General features: G+C 45.7%; 1 protein-coding gene across 1 annotated transcript in view; it reads right to left on the bottom strand.

The window, feature by feature from the left end:
• The window catches only part of F5 (coagulation factor V), a gene marked incomplete at its 5' end in the record, with an annotated part of 63467 nt that extends 38942 nt beyond the window's left edge, over positions 1 to 24525 (bottom strand). Inside the window, 5 exons of the mRNA XM_081112313.1 lie at positions 591 to 734; positions 2198 to 2410; positions 15601 to 15723; positions 20196 to 20287; positions 24368 to 24525. Coding sequence (XP_080968439.1) covers positions 591 to 734; positions 2198 to 2410; positions 15601 to 15723; positions 20196 to 20287; positions 24368 to 24525 — 730 coding nt within the window. The remainder of the gene's footprint in view (positions 1 to 590; positions 735 to 2197; positions 2411 to 15600; positions 15724 to 20195; positions 20288 to 24367) is intronic.
• Between the last annotated feature and the right edge of the window lie 2488 nt (positions 24526 to 27013).

Below are 27013 nucleotides of genomic sequence, written 5' to 3'. Positions count from 1 at the left end.
CCTAAGGCTTCCTCTGTGGCTGAAAGCAGGGTCATGTGCAGCAGGGACCACAGAACCCACTGAAGGAGACTGAGCTGACATCCTGGAGGCCTTCCTGGAAGTGCAGGCCCAGGTGAAACCTGCTCAGAGCTCTCCATCCAATACTGCTGCACACCCCTTCCCTTAAAAGCTTCCAGTTTGCCTGTTGTACTTGCTGGTTTAAAAAACATGACAAAATCTCAACCAAGCTGGTTTGACTCAGTGGATAGAGTGTCAGCTTTTGGACTGAAAAGTCCCGGGTTCAATTCTGGTTAAGGGCACATGCCCAGGTTGTGGACTCAATCCCCAGTAGGGGGCGTGCAGGAGGCAGCCGATCAATGATTCTCTCTCACCGTTGATGTTTCTATCTCTCTCTCCCTCTCCCTTCCTCTCTGAAATCAATAAAAATATTTTTTAAAAAGATGATAAAACCTTGAGGACCCTGAGCTAGATCACCTTACCTTCCTGATTAAGAGTTGAAAGTAGTGGATACCATCACCTTTCTTAGTGCTGGAGGACAGCCACAGGCCTAAGGCACTAACGAGTCTAGTGTTGTTGGGAACGGGCGTTACCTGGCATCGTCCCGTTCACATAGCCGTTGACCGTGTACATGACGGATGATGACCGGCTCCAGCTCTTGCTTTCATCAAACACAGCAAACATGAGCACCTGCTGCCTGTCAAACATCTTCTGACTCCCATCCTCAGTGAGGGTGCCTGGGAAAGAAAAGACGTGCTTGTCAATAGCATCCCAGGTAGAAAACTCTCATTTGCTGTTCCTAGGTGGCAGAGCTGAAGGCAAGCAACCAATCTTAGTGATGTCAACTCAGAGAAATTCTTGTTTTAAAAATGGCATCTTGCCCTGGCTGGTGCAGCTCAGTTGTTGGGCGTCATCCATGCACCGAAAGGTTGCTGGTTTGATTCCCGTCAGTGCACATGCCTGGGTTGCAAGCTCAATCCCCAGTAGGGGACGTGCAGGAGGCAACTGATTAATGTTAAGCTCTCCCATTGATGTTTCTCTCTCCCTCCTCTCCCTTCCTCTTTCTCTAATAATCTATGAAAATAAAAAAATAAAAATAAATAGCATCTTTATCAAGTAATGATGATTAGGGGCTTATGAAAATCTTGCTGCCATATTAAACATTTTCTCTGGCACATCAGAGCCTTGAGGAATGGGGCTTTGAAGATAAATTTGACTTGACATAGAGAGGAAACATTTGGTGACTGTCAAGATTTTGGCAAAAGTATCATTTCCTCCTGTGTCAGTAGACGAACACACAGGTACCAGATCTTGGTTGGTAAAAGCCCAGCTCTCCAAGTTTCGTCCAGCCACTTTGCTGTTCATGGAATGGTTCACCAGAGAACTGGATGAGAAGGTTAAGGTGAATTCTCATATAAAGACAAAATGCAGCTGAAAGTAGAATGAAAGAAGAGCTTTTTCTAAGTTTTGATTTTTTTGTGTGCCATCCCAGTATCCTCTGTATGCCAGGCAAGGATCACATGTATTTGTGTAGTGAATAAATGATTAGCAATTGGTGTAGGGATGGTATGTGTCTGTGCAGACGGCGAGTTCATCCCATTATTTCCCACAGTGCAGTTCATGTGATCGTTTGCTTTCATGAAAGATGAGCTGAATTCCTTTCAGGTAAAATGAAAATCCAAGCTGGCTCCTCAGAGGCCTAGACGATGAAATTTCTTATAAAAGTCAGTTGAGTGTCTTTGCAACCTGCTGCCCAAAGTGCTCCACTGTTTATAAGAAAGGAAACTAGCGTTTTGTGTGTTTGGAGACCAAATTACCAGCCCAAACCTCGGACACGTTAGGCAAAGCTCTTCCCCAGTGCTGTCAGCAGAGGGCAGGCTGCTGTACACTTGCAGGAAGACTTGGCCTTGAGGTAAACATGCAGACCACAGGGGCCTGGCCTCAGAACCAACTCCCAGACAGGGATTTACTCAGAAAGGCTCCAGGCCTGAGATGGAGGAGGGGTTGGAAGGACCAGAGGAGGACTCCAGACCCTCCGATGTCAATGTCCATCAGCGGTCTGCTTCCCACCCTCCTCCCTCTGCTCGATTTGCTGAGAGGTTCCAGGATCCCCCACACTCCCGCCACCCCCCGCAAGCCTTTCCAGTATAGTACTCCTCACCACTCCAACAGCTTTGCTATTGTTGATTTGTTTTTTTACCTTTCTTACAAATAAGCAGAGGCCCAATCAGCCCAGAGTTGAAGTCCTGTATCAGATTTTCATAGGAGTAGTAGATGTGCGTGAGGCATGGCGGGTCATCCTGTGTGGGCCCACTGTCCTCACTGATGGTCCACTCGTAGGTATATTCGTGGCCGGGAGCTACAGCATCATCCAGCTTCTCGGCAGGGAACGTGTGGTCAGGGTAGGAGGCACCTGGAGAAGTAAAGGTCATGAAAACACGTGGGCAGTGCGTGAGGCGGGCAGTGCCTGAGGCTCGCCATGACATCACTCTCAAGCTGGAGGAACATGAGGTCTCTATAGAGGTCTCTCGCTGTGCCTTTCCACAGCGAGCCTCCGTTGTTTGAAAAGATTCACATTGCATCCACTTCCATGTCTAGGTAATTAGGAAGGCTTTGAGTCCATGTGATCTGATGTGAATAAGAAAGGTTACAGGTACATTATTTAAGGTGTAGGAAGTTAATTTTCCAGGGTCTCTAAATAATCATTATTCAGACATAATCAGAAAATTGAATCATCTCTGATCAGGGAATCATTTCACAATATGAGAATGGATTATATCCTTTCTGTGGTGCTTGATGAGACATCTTCCATTTAACCTCCTGTTAGCATGGGATGTAGCTATATGCTGAGCTGATTATATATTGTTCCTGTTTTTTTTTGTTTTTTTTTTAAGTTTTTCTTTTCTTCTTTCCAACTACTGCCACCCTCAACCCTTATCTCTTTGTCACATCTCCACCATCTGGTTATCCTAAGTCCTTCCCCAGAGTCTTAGAGTCTGGTTCCCATAGGCAGTCTAGTTGTCCTTAGAGTATGAAATGTGTCTACCCCAGCTGTGGGCAAACTACGGCCCGTGGGCCGGATCCGGCCCGTTTGAAATGAATAAAACTAAAAAAAAAAAAAAGACCGTACTCTTTTATGTAATGATGTTTACTTTGAATTTATATTAGTTCACACAAACACTCCATTCATGCTTTTGTTCCGGCCCTCCGGTCCATTTTAAGAACCCATTGTGGCCCTCGAGTCAAAAAGTTTGCCCACCCCTGGTACCCTCTGAAATGTAGATGTCTTGCTTTGGTCCTTTGTGTACCCAAACACCCACCATTAACACTTTGATGACTACTCATTTTTCTCTGCTGGTGCGAGAGGGGGAGGATGTAGAAATTGGTCTTCCTTATTGAAGAGAGGGAATTGAGATTCTGAAGATTAAAAGAATTGCAGAGGGTTGGGTGTGGCTTTCAACCACAGAAGGAAGATGGGGCTAGAGACGGAGCAAGTGAGGTCAGGAAAGGGAGAGGTCAGCGTCATAGATAGCCAAGTGGGCTGGGCAGCTTCCCCTGTTTGAGGCATTCCTCATTTGATTGGGTGAAAGTTTCACTATGACCAACTGGTATCAGAATGTCCCTTTGGGGTACAGCTATCTTTGGTACAAGAGCTTGATAAATTCCTTGAGGTGGAAAGTGAGACCCTCAGAGTGCAGATGTGGGCAGATAATTGGGTAAAAAAAAACAACCCTAAAATGTTTTCTACGATGGGGTAAAGGGCCAGTGGAAACTACTCTTACTGAAGTGACTGTGCTCTTTGAAAACAAAAATGCTTTATTGTTTTTCCTACCCTTTCCCTGTTTCTTTTCTTCTCCTCTTTATTCCTCCCTGCCTTTCACCATCTTTCTTGAGTTATAAACTATATACAATAAAAGGCACCAATTCTAAGTATATCTGTTGAGGTTTGACAAATGTGTTCAGTCCTGTAGACAATCAAGGTACAAGACATCTCTATACTCCAAAACTTCTGCCTCCTGTGCCATTCCTGGCCAATGCTGTCCCCACCCTCTGGGCCCAGATAACCACTGATTTGCTTTCTGTCACCGTGTTTTGTTTTCCAATAATGTAATAAAAATGGAATAATACATTATGTATACCCCCTTGTGCTTGATTGGTGTTAGTATGATTTATCTTTCCTATCCTGTATTGTTTTACCTATCTTGTCTTTAATTTAAAGTGGATTGCTTGAGTTCAGCATACAATTGTTGTATGTTGCTTTTTATCCAGCCTTACAATCTGTCTCTTAGTTGTATTGTTCTTCCCATTTGTTTTTAATATAATTATTTATATGCTTGGGTATTTGTCCATCTGGTCTTTGTTCCTTCTCTTCTTTCTTGATTTTTCTTGGGTTGAATATTTTTTTATTTCTCACCCAAGGATATGTTTTTATTGATTTTACAGAGAGAGGAAGGGAGGGAGGAAAAGAGGGAAAGAGAGGGAGAGAGAGAGATGTGAGAGAGAAATATTGATCCATTGCCTCCCATACATGTCCCAACTGAGGCTAGAACCTGAAACCTAGGTATGTGCCCTGACCTGTAATCAAACCCACAACCTTTTTAGTGTACAGAGGGCACTCCAACCAACTGAGCCACCCAACCAGGGCTGGATTGAGTATTTTTTATAATTCCTGATTATCTCCACTATTGGCTTGTTAGCCTTGCTTTGTTTCCCACTCTGTAGACAGAATGATTCCTTAAAATCCCAGATCCTACTTTGCCATGCTCCTGCTTAAAATCCTGACAATGATCTATTCTTACTTCTCTCTCCATTCTATTATGTGTGACTCTTTCCCCCGTACATTGTGTATCACTCCCTCGGGCCCCTTTGGTTCCCTGGACTGATACACAATGCTCCCTCCTCCCTCAGATCTTTGCAGACAATATTCGCTCTGCCCAGGGTGCTCTTCTTCCCTTCCTGCCTTGGATAAGTGTGTGCTCATGCTTGATGTCAACTTAAATGCAAGCTTATTGCTTCCCTGATCTCTCACTGTGCTATGCACATTTTTATTTTACAACACATGTCACGATTTTTAATTGAATATGTGTGATATTCCATGATTAATTTCATTTTATCCTTCTAGATAATAATTATTTGCCTCCTGCACATGTGACCCGAGCGAGGTCCTCTAAGGCAGGTGCTGGGTGGCATTTGTCTTAGAATCTCTGGTGCCTGTCACAGTACCTGGCACGGACAAGAGCTCGATGACTGTTTATTGAGCTCTTAGGATTTAAGGCCCGCAGCTAGAACCAAGGTCATCAAGTCATTCATGGGTTTCATTAGAACTGCATGGTGTTAAAACAAGTTCAATGCCAACATTAACAACATGGAGATATCATATAAGAATCTGGACTGCTGGTTTCTCTTAACAACAAAACCAACAAAACCTGGACATCTGGTGACACTGACCTAACTCCTGCATAGAATTGGCCTGGTCCTGAATCCTGATGACCCTTCGGATAGGACACAGAGCTCAGATCAACAGTGCCTACTGGACCTATTTCTCATTGAGTTACCCTCCTGACGACCAGAATATCTGAGTTTGTGACCCTTGCACTAGTAAAAAGCTTCACTGGGATTTTGTTGTGTCTTTCCTTTTTCCCAAAAGATACTATGACATTGATAACCAATCTTTACTGTCGACTGAACTTTCACTCTGTTGATAAGAAGCGTTTGAGTGTTAAAATTATCAGGGGCTGAGAAATGTTAAAAGCTCAAATGACTTCTGGTGAGTAATAATATCATTTCAGTCTCAATCAAACAGGAAAAAAAAGCATTTATGTGGAAAAGCCTCTGCTGATAAACAGGAAGGACTATCTCTGGAAAGTTGCAAAATAGCTTTTGTAGCAAAGCACACACAGGGCTGATAAGGGAAGCCGCCCTCTCAGGGTGGACTTGTCTATTGACTGGAACACATGTGGCGAGTTGTCCACAGGGTCCATCTCGAACCCAGCTGCCAGCCCTTAGTCAGTGCCTCATGCTTCGTGGCCTCATGAGGTTAAGAAAGAATATTTCTGGACGCGATGCATCCAGTGTTTCAACTGTTAAAACAGCACAGGGAATGCCTATAGTAGAAAATGGAATTCTTTTCATTGCCTTCACGAGCTCTCAAAAAGACAAAACGTGGTATTCTGTGTAGGGTGAGAGAGAAAGTTTGAACTTCTTCCTCTCTTTCTTTGGATAAAGGCATGCCCATTCTTCAGATATCAGCTTCAATGTCAGCTTACTCATTCCCTGATCTCTGATTATATATCTCACAATATAGATGTGTACATGTCTGTATATCATCTGTGATTATGATGTGAGTATATATACACATAGCAGCATTATATATTATCTACACTAATAAAAGACAAATATGCTAATTGACTGTACCTTTGCTATGCCTCAAGTCACGCCCACCAGCCAATCAGAGCAACTATATGCAAATTAACCCAACCAAGATGGCGGCCGGCAACCAGGGAGCTGGAGCAAGCAGGAGGCTTGGTTGCCCTGGCGATGGAGGAAGCCAAGCTTCCTGCAGGCCCTGGCCGGCTCTGAGCTCCACTCAAGGCAACAAAGTTTCAATTATAAAAGATGAACAAACCCTAGATACCTGCTTCCAGCCAGCCTACACTGGGAGCTTGGGTGGTTTGGGTGCTTGGCCAGCCTGCAAACAGCCATCAGCCCCTCACCCAGGCTGGCCAAGCACCCCAGGGGGGACCCCCACCCTGAAGGGGCTGTGGCCAGCCTGAAAACGGCCCTCAGCCCCTCACCCAGGCTGGCTGGGCACCCCAGCAGGGACCCCCACACTAAAGGGGCTGTAGCCAGCCTGCAAACAGCCATCAGCCCCTCACCCAGGCTGGCCACACCCTCATGGGGTAAGGGTCCCCGCTGGGGGGCTTGGCCAGCCTGAAAACGGCCATCAGCCCCTCATTCAGGCTGGCCAGGCACCCCAGCAGGACCCCCACCCTGGTTTGGGACACCCTTCAGGGCAAACCAGCTGGCCCCCACCCATGCACCAGGCCTCTATCCTATATAATAAAAGGGTAATATGCAAATTGACCCTAACAGCAGAATGACTGGGAATGATTGGTCACTATGACAAACACTGACCACCAGGGGGCAGACGCTCAATGCAGGAGCTGCCCCCTGGTGGTCAGTGTGCTTCCATAGGGGGAGCTCTGCTCAGCCACAAGCCAGGCTGATGGCTGCCAGTACAGCGGTGGTGGCGGGAGCCTCTTCCGCCTCCTCAGCAGTGCTAAGGATGTCTGACTACAGCTTAGGCCTGCACCCCACTGGCAAGTGGGCATCCCCCGTGGGCTCCTGGGCTGCCAGAGGGTTGTCTGACTGCCAGCTTAGTCCCAATTTCCTGGGGAGCGGGCCTAAGCCAGCAGGTGGTTCTCCCCCAAGGGGTCCCAGACTGTGAGAGGGCACAGGCCAGGCTGAGGGCCCCCCCCCCACCACCCCCTGAGTGCACAAATTTTTGTGCACTGGGCCTCTAGTATATATAGAAAACAGCATTCATCATGATTTTAGTTAAATATTTGTGAGATTATATGATTAATGGTACTTCCTCCTGCTTAATTTAAGAGAAAGCCCAGGCGTTTTGGGGTCAGAACTGTAACTTTTGGTTGTACCACCTGCTGACTGCATGAACTTAGGAAAGCTTCTCAGCCTCCCTTTTAGCCTCAGTTTTATCATTCATTATTACATAATATAATCTTTGTTCTAGCAATAATATTATTATTTTTGATGGGCATGAAGACCAGAAAACATAGGCAAAATGTCTGGCAGCTAGATGTGTGGCTGCCTGTGGTAATACACCTCAGTATTTGGGTTATTTTCTTTCCCAGCTATTTTACAATTGATATGGCCTCTTTCTTTATGTTTTACTTCTGATAAGATGTCTCTCAAGTGCTCTTGTGTTCTCTTAACACATGTGAGAAAGATTAAAGGTGTTGATAGATTTATTCTAAAGAAGGTAAAAACTGGTAATAAGATCAGGTAATTACCCACAATCACCAGTAAAATTAATAAATTTCAGAGCAAGGGGACAATAACACATAGACTTCACTTTCTAATCCAGTTCTCAGGTCCTCAATTTAGTTCGGTACTCATCATCATCATCATCATTACCACCATCACCACCATCATCATCATCACCATCACCACTACCACCACAATCATTATCATCATCACCATCACCATCATAACCATCACCACCACCATCATCACCATCACCACCACCATCATAACCATCACCACCACCATCATCACCATCACCACCACCATCATAACCATCACCACTACCATCATCACCATCACCACCACCATCATCACCATCACCACCACCATCATCACCATCACCACCACCACCATCACCATCACCACTACCATCATCACCATCACCACCACCATCATCACCATCACCATCATCACCACCATCATCATCATAACCATCACCACCACCACCATCATCATCAACATCATCACCACCATCATCACCACCATTTATGTTCTCGGCTCTGTGTCAGACACCAGGACACAAATCTAAAGAAGACAGCCTGAGACCTTGAAGGATTCATAGCTAATAGTGGGGTACATGCTGGCATCCTCGTTGCTAAAAGTTTCACCTCTAGAATTCTTCCAGGGCCACTTCAGGGGAGACACCACCTTAGAACACATTGTTCATATGTAATGAGAACCAACCAATATAAATATCTAAGAGTCACCTAAGAGGCTATTACATGTGCTAGCCATAGCAGCATGACTGATTTCCAAATGACAGCAAACTTATTTTTAAATGATCAGGGTTTCATATCCAGGTTTATTGGAACACATAGTGGTTTATAAATGTTCATCTAGTTGACCAAAGTAAATTACTGAGAATTTCATATTCATATATTAGTTAAATATAAGATAAACTTTAAATAATGGAATGAATGATTCACTCAAAGGTGAATTTGGGGCATCTAGACCCAAATAGTGAACAGTACGGATTTATACATGGAGTAATTATACTGATTGAGGGTTACTAGTGAAATAGTTTGGGGATAATTTTATCAATGCTTTTCTTCTTTTCACTTCAAAGTATTTTACTTTATCTTTAATCTAGAACAAAGCAGGCATATTTTATCTTTGAGTTTGCAAACTACATGAGGTGTAAAATAAAAACAGCTATTTTGGGGGAAGCATTTATGAAACGTATTTTTGGGAAAACTAATTTTAACTTTGCAATCAAAATAAGTGAGAAGTCTTAACTGAAAAGAAGAGGAATGGCCAGGAAAGACGATTGTGCTAAAGCACAAAAAGTCCTTGTTCAGCTTCTCGCTGGACTAAATTCTTTACGCAAGGGTGGCCCTTCGCTTTATATATACTCAGTTCTGCTCACTTCCTGCTCGGTCCTTCGTCAGCGTGGCAATTTGTTTACTCTTGTCACGATGAACTAGCTATTTGCCAAAGGGCTCTCAGCATTTTTTTTCCAAGTGTAAAATGGGGTGTACCCGTTTGGGAAAGTGAAGTTACATAAAGAGCCCCTTTGGTCGTCCATGTGGATGCTCAGTCATGACATCCGCCTTGTTATTTTTTTGAACAGCTCTTTTCCTCTCCATTTAGTAAACCGGGTGAATGCTTCAGTGTGTCTTTGAAGATTCAGAAGGTGCTTTTTATTTTTTTTATTTATTTAAATATAGTTTTATTGATTTCAGAGAGGAAGGGAGAGAGAGAGAGAGAGAAACATCCATGATGAGAATCATTGACCAGCTGCCTCCTGCATGCCACCTACTGGCGATCAAGCCCGCAAACCGGGCGTGTGCCCTTGATCGGAATCAAACCTGGGACGCTTCAGTCCACAGGCTGATGCGCTATCCACTGAGCAAACCAGCTAAGGCCAGAAGGTGCCCTTAGAACAGCGGTTCTCAATCTGTGGGTCGCGACCCCTTTGGGGGTCGAATGACCCTTTCACAGGGGTCGCCTAAGATCATCGGAAAAAACATATATAATTACATATTGTTTTTGCGATTAATCACTATGCTTTCATTATGTTCAATTTGTGACAATGAAAATACTTCCTGCATATCAGATATTTACATTCCGATTCATAACAGTAGCAACATAACAGTTATGAAGTAGCAACGAAAATAATTTTATGGTTGAGGGTCACCACAACATGAAGAACTGTGTTAAAGGGTCGCGGCATTAGGAAGGTTGAGAACTACTGCCATAGAAGCTTTTATCGAGGCAAAGGGAAAACTGGATGCTGATGTTTCTAACGAGCCTGGCCCAGTGCACAGCGCATGCAGCTCTCTGCTGAAGGGGAGTCCACATGTTTGAGATTGATGAGAATTGCTATATTAGCCATTATGGTTTGTTTCAGGTACTTATATACTCAGAGAAGTGTCTGGATTAGGCCAAAATATTCAGATAAAAAGTGAAAAATGTAATTGCTTATATTATGTCCAGCATTGGAACATTTTGGAAAAACCTAGAAAACTGTTTTCATATAGAGAATTTGGTAACACTTAAATGCAAAAAACAATCCCTGGTGGAAATTTTATTTTTCAATTTTTTATTCACAGTGTTGGGTTACCAGCAGAAAGTGGAATATTATAGAATTTTGTATTATAGTACTTATAATGCAACTCCCACATTTAAAATAAGAATATAAATAAAGTAAAAGGATAAGATTCACTCTGAAACAAACTCTTAGAGGTAATTGCACAAAGAATTTCAAAGGTCTTTGTGAGTAATAAAATGTGCTCAAAGGTGCAGCATTACAATCAGTCACCAAACGCTAGTCAGAGAATTGCTGAAGTTTTAGCCTCAAGTCAAAAATCTTTTAGTGACAGCCCTAGCCAGTTTGGCTCAGTGTATAGAGCGTCGGCCTGCAGATGGAAGGGCCCTGGGTTCGATTCTGGTCAAGGGCACATGCCCGGGTTGCAGGCTCGATCCCCAGTAGGGGGTGTGCAGGAGGCAGCCCATCAATGATTCTCTCTCATCATTGATGTTTCAATCTTTCTCTCCCTCTTCCTTCCTCTCTGAAATCAATAAAAAAATATATTTTTTAAAAAGAGAAAAAACTCCTTTAGTGACAGAACGTTTTAAAATACTTAGGAACAGTTGTGATTGCGGTTTAAAACACACTCCTGTTTAGTACATCTCTAAAGGAAATGATCTTGTAAGCATTTTACAAATCATGGCTTGTCCATCCTGCTCTCTCAGGGGTTACTCATCCCTCCCTGCGTGCTACTGGGGTGCTCTCACGCACATCTGGAGAGAGGGGGCACTGGGACCAGTTGGGTAACACCATGCTACAACTTAGCCTTTATGTCAGATGCTACCAATTCATGGATGACAGGCCAGGATGAGACGAGCACACCTTTCCTGTCCAGCACCCAGACTTCCGGCCAAGAATTCAAATGACAGCCACGGCAAGAAGGCCCAGAAACAAGGCTCCCGGGCAACTCTGGTTACAAAATGATGTACAAAACCCCTGCATGCAGTGGTTCTCAACCTTCTGGCCCTTTAAATACAGTTCCTCATGTTGTGACCCAACCATAAAATTATTTTCGTTGCTACTTCATAACTGTAATGTTGCTACTGTTATGAATTGTAATGTAAATATCTGATATGCAGGATGGTTTTAGGAGACCCCTGTGAAAGGGTCGTTCGACCGCCAAAGGGGTCGCGGCCCACAGGTTGAGAACCGCTGCCTGCATGAAAGCTCAGGGTCTTCACCTGCAGGTCATACCACAGGCAGATAACACAGCTGTTGTTTAGAGTCTGTTGACTCAGCCTGCACACAGTTCTAACACCTGTGAATGTCTGTAAGCTCTCACAGCGGACTGGAAGGAATGGCTTAGAGAGGGACTCGAATTTTGCTTCTCATCCTCTGTTTTATTATTTTATTTATTTTTTATTCTTTATTGTTGAAAGTTTCATCTATGTCCCCCTTTACCCCCATTGTCCTCTCCCAGCCTGCCCCTGCCCCTGCCCCCCAGGAGAGCATTATGCTAAGCAAAATAAGCCAGTCAGAGAAGATAAGTATCACATGATCTCACTCATATGTGGAATCTAATGACCAACATAAACTGATGAACAAAAATTGATCCAAAGACATAAACGCCTCGAACAGACCGTCAGCCGCTGTTTTAGAAAGGCCTGGGGAAGTATACCATTTACAAAGATTCATACCCAAAGCAATGGAAAGAAAACATCTTAGACCAGTGGTCGGCAAACTTCAGCTCGGCAAACTGCGGCTCACGAGCCACATGTGGCTCTTTGGCCCCTTGAGTGTGGCTCTTCCACAAAATACCGACTTCTGCCCATGGGCCACAAAGTTTCAATCGCAATGTATGTGCGCGCCCGCACGTGGTATTTTGTGGAAGAGCCACACTCAAGGGGCCAAAGAGCCGCATGTGGCTCACAAACCGCAGTTTGCCGACCACTGTTTAGACACTTGAAGTGAACCTCAAACTACCTGGAAACTGCAATTATTCAAAATGTGCTCGGGATAGCTGAGGTTTTCTGGGGAAGTTTAGTTCATTTTGGCATCTGAATTCGATGGGAGCCTTTTACTTCATTTGGGTAGATGACGCTATCTGAGGCCAAGGCCTTTGTTCAAGCTAAGCTTCTGGGAACGAAATGCAATGCCCGCATATGAATAGCCATGGACGAGCCCCGCGACAGCAGCTAGCTGTATTGTGCGCCCACTGTGCCTGGGCCTTTACTTTGATTCTGACTAATCCTTGCGACAACCTCAGAGGGAAGGAGTTATATTTTATAGATATGAAACTGAGGGTTTGTGATAAAGGACATTGCCAACATTTACTTAGGGTTCCAAGCGAGGCCATCCTGGCGCTAAAGCCGGCACTCTTCCCGTGGCTGTCGTTCCCTTCCAGCTGATGAGAGCAGGTTTCCAAACCCCGGTGGGGCTCCAGGATTAGCTCCCAGATAAGGAGATTGTTCTCGAGGTTGCTTTGGTTCTGGTTAGATCAAGCAGCCACCAGGACAAAGACTGAGTCCTCTCTTAAGCCTTTTACTCATCTCAACCTCCCAGCATCCATCTCTCAAACATCTGCCTCTGAGATAAAGAAACCCGGATTCTCATGGAGCTGGCTCAGCGCGTAGTTCCTCTCCACCCCTGAAACAATCGTTCAAACCAGAGCGGGTGGCTCAGGGGGGTGAGGGTCAGACGTGAGGAAGATGTTTTATTTTAGGGAAGAGGACACAACAAAATGCAACTTGCCTTTTGCCAGGAAGGACACTCTTTCTCTATTGGCTGGATTTGCATCTCATTCCTAAGGCCAGATGTGACTTTCCCACCAAACTGTCTTTACTTTCTGAGGGACTTGGCACCAGGGGCAATGATCAGGTGACCAGCGGAAGTGGTGGGCGCATGTTAAACCTCTGCTCACGAATGACTGCTGGCCGCGGCGGGTGGCAGGGACAAATAAACAGAAAGGAAGAGGGACGGTGTTGCAAGGTTTGTTTCCCGTGCAAACAGCCCAGCTTGGAATACAAAGTCCACAGCGCGTACCTCCTCCCCCGTCTAAAACGGGACCTCCATGGGACATCCTGAGGGCTCTCCCTGCTGGCACCAGGGCGCTGAGTTCCTGACACTGTCGTCTGGGAGCCTCACATGTAGGTTAAGTGGCTGTTCTATGACATCATGTGACTTGGGGGACATAGGAGAGACTCCTCCTCATGCTACCTCACCCAGGGTCCTGCCAAGTTGGCTCTTTAAGGTGCCTGAAATTTCACAGTTCATGCTTCATTGTTTTCCCTCAAACCAAAGAGTATGTGCTCACACACATGTCCCCAGGGAGGGTAGTTCATTGACCTGTTAGCAGTCAAGTAGCCCTTAGTAGAAATGAGTTTGACAATAATTTACACTATAATAATAAATGTAAAAGTCACTTTCTAATCCATAAATTGTCATCTAAATGTTAAATTATTTGGACACATTTAAAAAATTTTAATTGAGATATTGACATAATTTGAACAAATTTTGACTGAATAATCACCTTTACCATCATAGCTAATATTTATCAAGTGTTTATTATAGGCTAGGTGTTGTGCTAAGATTTCATGACAACAAACCTATATGAAGTCATGCCCTGGACAGTGGCTCAGTGGTTAGAGTGTCAGCCTGCACACCAAAGGGTCGTGGGTTTGATTCCTGGTCTAGGGCATGTACCTGGGTTGTGGGTTCCCTCCCACCTCCAGTCGGGGCATGTGTAAGCAGCAACCAATGGATGGGTGTCTCTTTCTCTCTTTCTCCTTCCTCCCTTTCACTCTCTCTGAAGAAGCAATAGGAAAATACCCCTGAGTGAGGATTAACAACAACCAAAAAAGAAGTCTTGATTATTATTCCCATTTTACAGATGAGAAAGATGAGGCACAAAGAAGTTACATAACTTTCCCAAAATCACTCAGTTAGTGTCTGAGGCAGTCTAGCTCCAGACCCTGCCCTGTGAACCACTCTCCTCCTCAATTACTCTCTTTAAATGTATGGTGGTTGGAACATATGGAAGAAAGAAGATTTGTGAATTGAGAAAGGTCTAAAGTTATATTTGCATTATGATACTAACATCTATTACAATATGGACACAATTTCTTATATCAGTTCCTAGCAGAACTCTATTCTGCTTATTGTGGTCTGAACATAAGCATAATGGAAATAATCAGAACAATATCAACAACAGGTGATATTCACTTTTATCTCCATCAACCTCATGATCTTCACTGTCACTGTCATCATCATCATCGTTGACATCCTTTACTGAGCGTTTACCAGGTTCCCGGAACCATGTTTATTTTGTACAATACCTAAACAATCCCATCTAATCCTCAGAGCAATCTTAGGAGAACGGATAACCATTCCCACTTCACAGATGAGAAAGCTGAGGTTCAGGGATGCTAAGCTCATTTAGCCAGAAACATACAGTGGAATTTGAACCTAAGTCTGCCTTCAAAGCTTATGTTCTCAACTACTTCACTATGTCCAAAAGTTTAACGTTACTTAAGTGTCATCTGTGTGCCAGGCTAGTCCTATGTCACTATTTCAAATGATGGCTCGTGGGCCAAATCCAGCCAGCTCCCTTTTCTTGTAAATAAAGTTTTATTGAGGTGCAGCCATGTTCATTCACTAACATACAGATAGTGCCTTTGGCTGCTTTTGTGCTGAAAGGGAGAGTTGAGTGGCTGCAGCAGAGATTGCCTGGCCCACAAAGCCAAACATATTTGCTTTCTGCTCTCTAAAGAGAAGTCTGCAGACCCACCTGACACCGTCCTGCAATGTGCATGTGGTCACTCTCACTGTGCAGGTGAACATACTGGAATTCCGAGAGAGCAGGCAATTGGCCCGCCCAACGAGTGAAGTACAAGAACCTACAAAGCACTGAGGCCCAGATGACTCCAGGACGCCTTCATTCCCCTGACGCTTACACAGCCATCATTTTCCTCTTCACCAGTTGAGGGGAGTTCTGTGACATGTGGTTAATAGAATGGTTTTCAGTGCTCGACACGGTGTTAAAGGGTTGTATGTTTTCTCCTGTCAGAGGGATAGGAAACTCCTCTTACCTTCTGAGGATTTACTGTACTTAATCCCTTGAGGATGGATGCTTAAGGGCTTGTCTGCGTTATTTTTAAAGTGAACTCTCATGATGTCTCCAACTTCAGCATATAAAGTAGGCCCAAGAAGTCCTAGGGAAGCAAAGATAACTATGTCAGGATTACAAAAGACAGAGCTGACACACGCACACACACACACACACACACACCATGCAGAGAATCCCATGAGTGACTGCAGTCAGCCCTCAGGTTCTGAGGTTGACCTGCTTATCTTCCATCTGTAAGGCTTTACCGCCTCATAAGCTCAGCATTGCATGCAGCCGGCTAAGGACAGGAAGGGAGAAACACTTGGCTTGGCTCAAAGCAAGCCGAGGAGTAGGAGTGGTCATTCTCACTGTGTCCCCCAATTCTGACCCACTGTCATTCCTTAGAGATGACCTACCATCTTTGGTCAAGAAAAGAAAGATGTTCATTATTTATTTATTTACTTATTTTTAGAGAGAGTGGAAGGGAGGGGGACAGACTGAGAGAAGCATGGATGTGAGAGAAACACATCGATTGGTTGCCTCCTGACTTGGGCTGCAACTGAGGTGCGTGCCCTTGACTGGAATCGAACCCAAGACCTTTCAGTTCATGGGCCGACCCTCTATCGACGGAGCCAAACAGGCTAGGGCAGATGTTCGTTTTCAACTGTCCAGGGTGACATGAGGGAGGGTGACAGGCTACTTTAGAGGGACAAAGTGAAGTGAGGGAGCAAATCACACAGTTCTTGGACAAGTTCAAAGTCTTGGAGGCAGGAGTGAGCTTGATGTTTTCAAAGAACAGTAAACAAACAAACAAACAAAGAAAACAAAACAAACAACCCAGCCTGGGCAGAGTGAGAAGAGACGGTGGGGGCAGGGCCCTTAAGGCCCTACGGTCATAGCAAGGACCTTGGGTTTTCTTCTAAATGAAATGGGAAGTCGAGGTAGCTTTGTGCAGCAGGGAGGTGGGGTCTGATGCATTTTAAAAGTTCATCCTCAAAAAGAAAAAGGAAAAAAACAGACAAAAAGTTCACCCCTGCTGCTGTGTGGTGACGAGAGTGGAAGCAGGACTTGGTGATAGAGATGAGGCAACAGCACATCGGGCCAGAGAAGCGGTGAGCAGAGGTTGGGCTCTGAATTCTGGAGGCAGAGCCAGCAGCGTCTGCTGACGTGTTGGATGTGGCATGAGAGAGAGAGAAGCCAGGATGACCCGAGGCTTCTAATCGGAACAACTGAGTTAATAATCAGCTACGTCGATGGGAACACAGCAGGACAGTGGGTCGGGTGCAGGAGCTAAGAGAGGTTTCCCTTCCTACACGTCAGGGCCTGTGCCAGGTCCTGTCCTCAAGGAGCCACAGCCCGTTGGAGATGGACACAGGTAGCAGCTGCTGCTGAGCTACGGGCAGAATGCTGCGGGCAGAGGCTGGAGGACCAGCCCTGCGTGGGGGGTGAGGGGACAGGACATCTGCTCTGAGTTTTGAGGAATCACAGTCTAGACTCTAGACCCCCTTTTCTGGAACAGGCTACACCAGTCTTGACTCCTGACTGCTCTGACCCCGGCTGAACCCTCTCTTCTGGCTGCTACGCTCAGTCCTAGCTCCCTGCGAAGCTCCCGCTGGCTGCTCCCACCTGCCGGGATGCCCACGAGGCCCATGCGTGCGGACTCCGCTCACACTGTCCCTGCATTTCGTTGCCATGGTGGCCTTGCTTGGTTGATTTGCTTGTTGGCATCTCGTGGCTGCACATACCAGATGCCCAGAATAAACCTTACAAGTTGTTTAACCTAATGAGACCTCCAACGGCAGTGAATTTATTTAGCCTCCCTTCTGCTTCTTCAGAATTAGGGCAAAACAAAGGAATGTTTTCATCAAGGCAATTCAAACGCCTTCATGCGTGAAGGCAAACACGTGGCCAAATGTTCCTGAGCTGCTGCTCAGCTCCCCTGTCGGCCAGATGCCCTGAAACCTTTCCCACCCCTCTCCTCAGGGCCCAAGTCAAGCTGGGGGCCCAGGAAGGTAGCACAGCCGGTGCCCAACTTCCTGCAGCTGGGGCCTTGGGAATGGCCACAGGGAGGTCAGCTGACCCACCCCCTACTCTCAGGTGAGTAATGCATTACAGAAAACAGGTCGCCCATCATTGCAGCTCTTTTAGAACCTTCAGGGACAAACATGTCATAATTTTCTTTGAAAAGGTGCAAAGACTCAAAACTAGCTGTTCAAAAGCACAAGACAGAATTCCTGAAAATGGCCCCAGTCCCTCCCTCCCCCTGTCGCTGGGCAGGCATTGGTCTTCAGACCTCCAGTACTGCATCGGGGTCTGGGCTCCTGTTATGGAGTGGGGCGCATGGCGGTTCCCCTTCAGGCTCAGCTAGAATCACACCCACCTGACGAGTGGAAACGGGGGGAGGTACGAATGGCAGAACTAGGCTGGGAGGGGAAGGTCACGAGTCAAGGGCAGTGTTCAGACCCAGATCTCCTCATTCAGTATCTGAGGCTTTCCCTGGACACCAGATTCGCCTCCTGTATCAACTACTACCAGGATCCAAAGATGAATAAGACGTCATCCCTGCCCTCCAGGGGTTCATAGTTCAGCAGCTTTGGGAGTTTAGGAAGAGGCTGCATAAAAATGGATGTTAAAATGCCTCAGAGGTCATATACAACAAATCTGTTTGAGATATACAGAGACTGACAGAAAAATACTGTTTTCAGTGCACAGGGCTTAACCATGAATCATCTGTCAAGGTCTACCTCTAATTGATGAGGCTGGATCAGGAAATCACTACGAAAGTTCATCATCTCCAAGGATTTCGATCACAGTGCCCACCTCCCCGAAAACGATCAATGCCTCCTTATGGCTTAAGGGATGGTCTCCAGCCTGGCTCCGGTCTGTTCTGTCACTCACGGCACTTGGCCCAATGGCTCACACAGCGCGGCACTCAAGTTGTTAACTTGGCAAAAGCCACAAAAGACAGGGCTCTAAACACCCGCCCGATTTATTTTTCCCCAGGCCTCATTAATGTTTCCTGGCTTGCTTTCCCTTTACCCACCTATAGTTTAATTTAATTAAAAAGTTCTTAGGTGTGTGCTAAGGTTGGAATTGAGTTATGAACGTGAGTCGACTCCGCGGCAGAGGCTGGGAGAGCCTTGCCCTCCTGCCCAGGGCTGCAAACTTAACTTGACAGTAACCTTGGGCCCTGGGGAAGGCAGTGTGTCTCCTACCGCAGCTGATCACACCCTGTTTCTTCTGAGTCTGACTCCGTCCGTCAGAGACTTTATCTGCGCCTTTTCTATTGGATTCTTCCCTGAGCCCTTAGATATTTTAAGTCACTGTGTTCTTTTTGATAAAACTCCAAAATATCCTCCAACGTCTTATTCCCTTTCAGAACCACCCTGTTGCTCCTCCCGTGTGGGGCCAAGTTTCAGGAAGGCGTTCCAGAGGGGAGCATTGAATGTCCTAGGAATGTCAAGTCGGGAAAGACCTGGAAAGAAACCATTGGCTCTGGCGTCCCCTCAGCCACAGGGGCCTCTTCTGAGAGTCATTCCAGTGGGCTCCCTCAGAGCAGGTTGGAGAGGGAGTGCAGGGAGAGGAAGTGACTCCATAGGGAATGAGTGGGCCCTTCAGACGGCGACTGATAGTGAAGGAGAGGGGAGAGAAAGGAGAGTGAAGCAGGGTGGAGGGGAGTTTTGTTCTAGATGGAAGTTAACCTGAACATAGCTGTGTTTTGTTTTATTGCTAATGGGGAAGGCTCCTGTTCAGGAAAGAGGGGAGATAAAGGGGGATCAGAGGAGGTGGGGGCGAATGGGATGATAGAGAGGCAGAAGAGTGAGCCTGGGACACAGTGCAGGCCACACTGGTCAGGGAAGGCCCAGGGAATCAGTGACCAGGGACCCAACTGGAGGAAGTTCTTGCTTGCTGACCTCTGTCGTTCCTGAGAAAATATGGTGCCATATTTCAGACCCCAACCCATGCGACCCGCTTTCCTTGGTTAAAGAAGAACTAAGGAAGGAAGAGGAGACTTTTCTTTAAAAGTGATAGCTGTTGTGCACAGCACACTTAATAAAACAGGAGCCGGGATAGGCAGACGCAGAAGAATCCAGAGCAGCCACTTGCAGTTCCTTTGAATGAGTGCAGGGAGCCAGAGGGAGGAAGGACCGTTAGCTGAGGCTCGTCTCACCCTCAGCCTGGGCCGCCTGTCTTGTTCCCTGTGGCACCCACAGCACCCCGTGCAAGGCCCCGCCCAGAGCACGTGCACAGTCACAGCTTGTCAGATGAATGAATAAAAATTCAAACACTTAAAAGGCCTTTTCAGCTTCTTGGTCAAGGTTAAAAACAGCTGGCTCCGTGGGCGTGTGACTTGTGGCCTGTGAAACCACACAGGGCCCAGCTTCCCTCCATTCTTCGCTGTCACTGCTTTGAAATTTTCAATAATGTGAATTTCATTTTCATTTTGCCCTGGGCTCCACAAGTTATGTAGCCTATACTGGTTAAAACAACAAAAACTCACATTTCTATAAAATACCACTAAATGGATATTTTAGATATAGATAATATCAAATTAGAGAATATGTGTTTCATGCTTACCTGAAGTTTTAGACTGTGGTTTTTCTTTATGAAAATGTGCTTCATACTCTCTGTAGACAATTTTCTTAAAAGTTGTTGCAAAAGGATTCAAACTGGAAATAAAATAGAAAAATTAATTTAAAATGTATGTCTGACATCTACTCACGTTCCCAAAAATAAATAAATAAATAAATAAATAAATAAATAAATAAATAGAAAGAAAGAAAGAAATCTCTCATGTCCTAGGAGCAATAGTATTTTTAATTATATTTCAGAAACCCATGGTCTTATAAATATGAGCAATAAATGGCACTGATAACAATAATTGTTGGTCTCTTCAAGAATATTCTGCAGTGATCATCATTCTGTCACAAATTAAGCCTGACCTAACTGATCCTGTTACTCAGAACCAATTTTCTGAAGAAGAACCCAAGATGGTCATGTGAACCCAAACTTTAGGTTTAGAGTTTAAATGATTAAAAAATGATCAAATCTTTTATGAATAAATATGTGGGATATTTTCAGCCGGTCAGTCAAATACAGAGGTAAGCTACTGGGCAACGTTGTAAAGAACTGACTTGGTGGATCCTACTTCTAGTTGAGAAGTTTGCTATGGTAATTGAGTAAAAGCCCTGGATTCACGCTGGGAACAAACAAATGAGCAAACTAACTCTCAGAGAGTTTAAGTAACTTGTCCCTGGATAAGGGGTAGAGCCAAGATTCAGAAAAGGTGGACCCATTGTGTTCCTGGTACAGAATTCACAGAGGGAGGGAGAGATTCCTGGGACACTTCATTCCTATCCTCCTCTCAAACTCAAAGATAAAGGTAAAGGGAAGAGAATTGGGGGACATTTCTTAAAATGTCCAAACTAGCTGACCAGGTTGGCTTTGTCAAGCTTCCTAACCTAGAGACAGTGGCCCAGCCATACTCAGGGCATCATGGGAGACCCTCCCCAGCGCTGTGACCTCTGCATGTTACAGTGGCTGGGCATGCGGTGACCCGCACCTTGGAGAGGGTCCGACGGGTAGAGGCGGAGTGGGATGAAATACAAGAGTCCGGGGTTGGGAGGACTGGCACAAGGCACCAGCAGCAGCACCAGTACCAGCAACTTTATTCTTTACACACACTGCTTTATATCTAAGTTGTGGCTGGTCATGCTTCATAGATCACTGCTAGGACTTGGCCCATTATAGGGAAGTAGCAGATTGTTACAGGCTGGGCAAGACTGGGCAAGCTTTGTCTAGATCCATCTATGTTTGACAGTTACTATGACAATCAGGTTATGTTTTAGTAACTGCACTTTTAGCCACCGAGGTCGTGCCTCGGTCAAGCCTTGTCTAATTCCACTTTGCTGCAAACTCTAATAAGGCCTTAAACCTTTCCTGAGCTTTGACCTTAAAACCTTCCAGGATCGACATAGGGTAGAGTCCAGGGCTTTGCCATGTCCTCTGGTCAGCTTAGACTTTGCCAGCAGCATGACGGTCCCCAACATGGGCAGACAGGGGAGTCAGAGTGTCTGGGTTTAAACCATGTGGTTATTAACTGTGTAACCTTGGATAGCTTACTAAACACATTTGTTCCTCTGTTGCTACAAATGTGAGATGGGAATAATAGTAAAACTTCCTCTCAGAATTGTTATGAGTATTAAATAAGTTGCTACCAGCAAAGGACTTAGAGTTAGCTAGTAATAATTTAAAAGTTAATAAAAGTTGGTGCTCAGCCTTCAGGTTTCCCCAGCAAACAGAAAAATCTGTAATTGTAGTAATCTTTGTAATTTTTTGTGAGATATAAGAGCTGTGCAAATGTTTGGGGGCAGAATGAGTAAGTGCTTTTGGAATGACCAGCTATAGGAAGCCGTGGGTTCGCAGTGGAATAGGAACTGGACACTAGGAATATGGGTGCTCAGGGTGTGGGGGGAGCAGAAGGTGAGGACAGGGAAGTTGAAAATGAACTAAACAACCTCCAGAGTTCTTAGAGCCCAAGGATGTTGATTTTATCCCTAACGTGGAATTCCATTTTTATTTATTTGGTTGTTAGTAAAATTGAAAATTTTTTCCTCCTCCCCGACCTCAGATCTCTAAATACAGGAATATAGATGATGGCGTAAAAGCTCTACTAGGAAAAATCAGTCTTTTATGTGGAGTAAGTTGAATAGACGTGTGTTTTCTAACATATTTGACTGTATATATTGTGTGAGCATACTGAGGCATATTTGTTTTGATTTTGAAAAAGTTGAATGGCTCCTGGAAAATAATCTGTCAGAACAGAAAGTTAGAGATGATATGAATTCAAATAATATGCATGATGGTTATATATGCATTTTTATTTTTATTGATTTCAGAGAGGAAGGGAGAGGGAGAGAGAGAGAAACATCAATGATGAGAGAGAATCATTGATTGGCTGCCTCCTGCACACCCCACACTGGGGATCAAGCCTGCAATCCGGGCATGTGCCCTTGACCAGAATTGAACCTGAGACCCTTCAGTCCGCAGGCCGATGCTCTATCCACTGAGCCAAACCAGCTAGAGCTATATATGCATTTTAAAAATATCTGTTACTACGTGCATGTAATGATTGAACAAGTTTTCTTAAGGAAATTTCTAGAAACAGTCACTTCAGGCCTGCAGCAAGAATAATAGATATATTTAACCTCTAAAGGCATTGCTCTGCTAATTTTAGATGAACTAAAGGGACAGATCTTTGCTTTGTGCTAAAATGGACTTTGGCAAGGGGTGGGATTGATTGCCAAATGTTGATTTTCTTGTAGTATCAGTTAGTTCTCAGTGTAGGACAATTTAGAGCAAGTTCTTAATTTAAGCAGCCAGATATACAGATTTCCACCAGAAAGTACTAGAGGGAAATGACATGATTTTGAGGTTCAATATGGAGCATTGGTCTGGGTTATCCTCCTATGGTTTTGATTCAATAGTTGATACCAGAAGAAAGACTCTTCCCAGAATCCTGGGAACTCAGCCACGGAGCAAGAGGATGGCACGACCAACCGTGGCTCCCTGTGGACTCAACACGTGAATCCGACTTTTGACCTCGGTGGTCCTGCCCCCAGCTTTCAGCATTAACTATGGAAGAAAGACCACGTTTCCAAGCATAGCACAGCGGCCAAAGGAAAGCCAGCAACCAAGTCAGTATTCCCAAGAGCAGGAAAGATCAGTGTTGGAAAGACTTATCTTCCTGGGGGTTTTAGTTAACGGCAGCTCCGTACAGTGTGCGTGGGACCTTGATTATCACCTTGAAATGAAATATTTAAGATGATTTGTATTTTTTTTTTTTTAAAAAAGAGGGATTTCTTATTATAAGACCAAGAGAGTAGGTAATGCCCTCCAAAATAAACCTTACTAAGGAAATTTTAAAAGGGCTAAGGTTATACACGAAAAGACTGAAAATATTGCAATATCTCTTGGTAGATCGTTTTGTGTTTGTAAAAGGGGAACATGTCTTTTGCAATCATTCAAAGTCTGATGTTAAGTTTTTTAAAAAAATGAGCCACACTAAGAGATTTACCATTAAAACAAGTAAAAATATAACCAACTGGAAATATTGAGCAAATCCTGTAATTTGTCTCATTTCTGGGAAGTTTTATTTTTAGCCTTTCAATTGGGAAAAGTGGTTTCCGACTCAAAGATAGAGTTTTATTATTTAAACCTCCTCTTAACTGCCTCTCTGCCTTTTCATAGGGACCCCACTCAAATTGCCAAGATTAAGTGAGGAAAAAAGAATAAAAATGTTGCATTTTTAGGGGCTAATGATGCTTTTGAAAGTCATTTAGAAGAAAACAACAAAATGATGGCAGTCCTTACTGAATAATCTGCGTATAGTAAAGCACAAGGTTTAGTTTTAGAAGCTGAAGCGATGTAGAGAACGGAATAAACTATGCAACTAGAAGCTCCATAACAATGCTAGACCACTAAAATTCTAGAACAGGAGTTTGCAGGGCTAGCGAGGGGGTGGGTGCCTGGTGCTTTTGAACCAATCAATACATTAAACCAATCAATACATTAAGCCAACAATCCAGCATACTAACTAAACTGTGTTATCAGCCAACTTGAAAGAAGCTTCTAGCCAATCAAACTGCATCTTCTCAATATCCTCAGACTCCGAGCGGGATCAGCGGAGGGAACTGCCTAAGAGGAGTCAGGGATCCCACAGAAGCCCGCGGACGCCACGCCCGCCTTACCTGGGGTCTGTGGGCTCCGGCCGGTAGTTCCAGCTGATGCCCTGCGCAGCCACATAGAACTGCCTCAGCCGCGCGGCCCCGGCCCCCGTGGACCCCCAGCCTGCCCAGCTGGAGCCCAGGACCAGCAGGACCCAGAGGCGCGGGCAGCCTGGGGCCATGGTTCTTTCCTGCTCCTGCCCTCGGCGCCCCCAGCCAAGCTCAGGCTGCACCGCTGGGCGTCCGCTGTCCCTGCTCCAGTGAGCTCGGGAGGCTGTGGGTGGCAGCGTCCTCCCTGCAGCTCCTGCAGGCGCCTCAGCCGCAGCCTCGGGCTGTCCCGCCTCCTGGGCCCTTCCAGGAAGAGGGGTTGGGAGGTCACTGCCCCGGGAGACAAGAGGAGGGCGCCCAGGTTCCTGACTGTTTCGCTACAGCTGAAGAGAGCGCAGAGCTCAGAGGCTCCAGCAGGTGGGGCAGTGCCAGGGGTGCATACGCCACAGGCAAAACTGCTTCCTGCACTTCCAGCCCCTCAGCCAGGGAGCCGGAGCCCTCAGCACCCACCACAGTGGTTCTCAACCTTCCTAATGCCGCGACCCTTTAATACAGTTCCTCGTGGTGTGGTGACCCCCAACCATAAAATGATTTTCGTTGCTACTTCATAACTGTAAGTTTGCTACTGTTATGAATCGTCATGTAAATATCTGATTTGCAGGATGTATTTTCATTGTTACAAATTGAACATAATGAAAGCATAGTGATTAATCACAAAAGCAATATGTAATTATATATGTGTTAGGCGACCCCTGTGAAAGGGTCGTTCGACTCCCAAAAGGGTCGAAACCCCCAGGTTGAGAACCACTGACCCATCACAAAACTGCCCAGGGCGAAAATCACTCTGGCCAGACCCTCTGCAGTTCCCAGTGCAATGGGACCAACACCTTAAGCACAGCACTGTCCTGCCCCCAGGAAAGGGCGTGTGCACTGTGCCTGGGCACGGGGATGTGTCTTCAGCGGGTGAGGAAGCAAGGGGATGAGCACAAGACGGGGGCCCATCGGCCTGCACCACTGACCGGACTTCTGCGTGCGCACAGTTCTGTTTTAACCCGGGCTGTGGCCACTGAAGGCAGCAACAGAGAGAAGGGCTTCATGAGTGTGGCTGGGAGAAACAGTGGGCCAGGTTTCAGTCCCGCTCACAAGCTGTGTTGTCTTGGCTGAGTTACTCACCCACTTTGCAGCCCAGATTTGCCATCTGCCCAATAGGCGAGATGGTAACAGTTCCCTGATAGTGTCGCTGGGGGGATAAAAGGGCCCTGTAACGTGTGTAACTCCCGGCAGTGGGAAAGACTGAGCACGTGTTCATTATCAGGGTTGTGTTTTTCCTGCCTCCAGAGTCCCGTATGTTTCTGCCGCCTGTCTGTTTCCACTCTGCCTTAAGGTCTTGTTTTGCTATTGATAGAGAACCAGAGAATTATATTGTCTGGAGCATCATGATGGCTTGTCCCACGTTCCCTGAACCTACGTGCCTCCTAAGCCCCTGTCTTAGGATTCGTCTCAGCAGATTCAATGAACTGTCATGGGCACCTTGCGTGAGGTTGCGTTGAAGCCAAGCTCCTCAACACTTCACCCCCTACACACGGCCCTCTGCCTTTGCCCCTTGGCTGCTATTATTCTATAACGTAGAATGCCCGTTCCCTCCACTCTCTAAAGTCCGATCAGAGTTCTGCTGTCACCTTGATTCTGGGCTCGCATGGGCCTTTCCATTCTGTGAACTCCTCCAACACTCTTCACATACATGTCGTGTTGGTTGCCTTCTAGTACTTCGGGTGGGTGTCTGCTGTCTCCCCAGCTAGGTCAGAAGCTCTTCATGGGCAGGACACCCCGGTATCTATAATATCAGCCGGGAACCCATCCAGATTGCCCGGGGAGCTTTCACAAAGGGTAGGCTCTGACTCGGGAGACAGGGCTGATCGGCATGGTCCTGTGAGACCTCGCCGAGTGATTGGCAGTCAGAGACACGAATGACAGCATATCCGGGAACCTTTAAAAGGTCTGTGTCCCTCAGCCCCAAGGTTCCTATCAAAATTCTTGCAAAAGTCTTGTGACCTTCGGTTAGACTGTTTCACCATTTTTATTGGCATGTTTGTCTGTGTCATTCAGTCTGCATGGCATGCTCATTACCTCACAGTCACAGAGGTGAGACAGCTATGTTTGATTAGTTCCAGATAACACTGTGTAACTTTCACCAGCCTGTTTATCAAGCCTGTGATTTCTATATATACTGATTTCAGAGAAAGGGAGAGAGAGGGGGAGAGAGAGAGAAACATCAATGATGAGAGAATCATTGATCAGCTGCTTCCTGCACGTCCCCTACTGGGGATCAAGCCCACAACCCACGCATATGCCCTTGACAGGAATCAAACCCAGGACCCTTCAGTCTGCAGGCAGACACTCTATCCACTGAACCAAACTGGCTAGGACGATCAAACCCTTAAAGAATGTGTAAAACACACCCATTCTACCCGAGGACACTCAGGGGATGAAGACTCTTTGTGCTTCTCTGGTCTCCTCCCTGTGGGAAGGTGGTGCGACATAATTGCCAGCTGATGGAAGGGTCCAGCGGTGAAGTTGTTGATTATGTTAATGTAAACAAAGCGATGGACACAGACCCTATTG

This window comes from Myotis nattereri (genome assembly GCF_964212035.1).
Source record: "Myotis nattereri genome assembly, chromosome: 18".
Taxonomy (NCBI): domain Eukaryota; kingdom Metazoa; phylum Chordata; class Mammalia; order Chiroptera; family Vespertilionidae; genus Myotis; species Myotis nattereri.
This window is presented reverse-complemented; position numbering and strand designations above follow the sequence as displayed.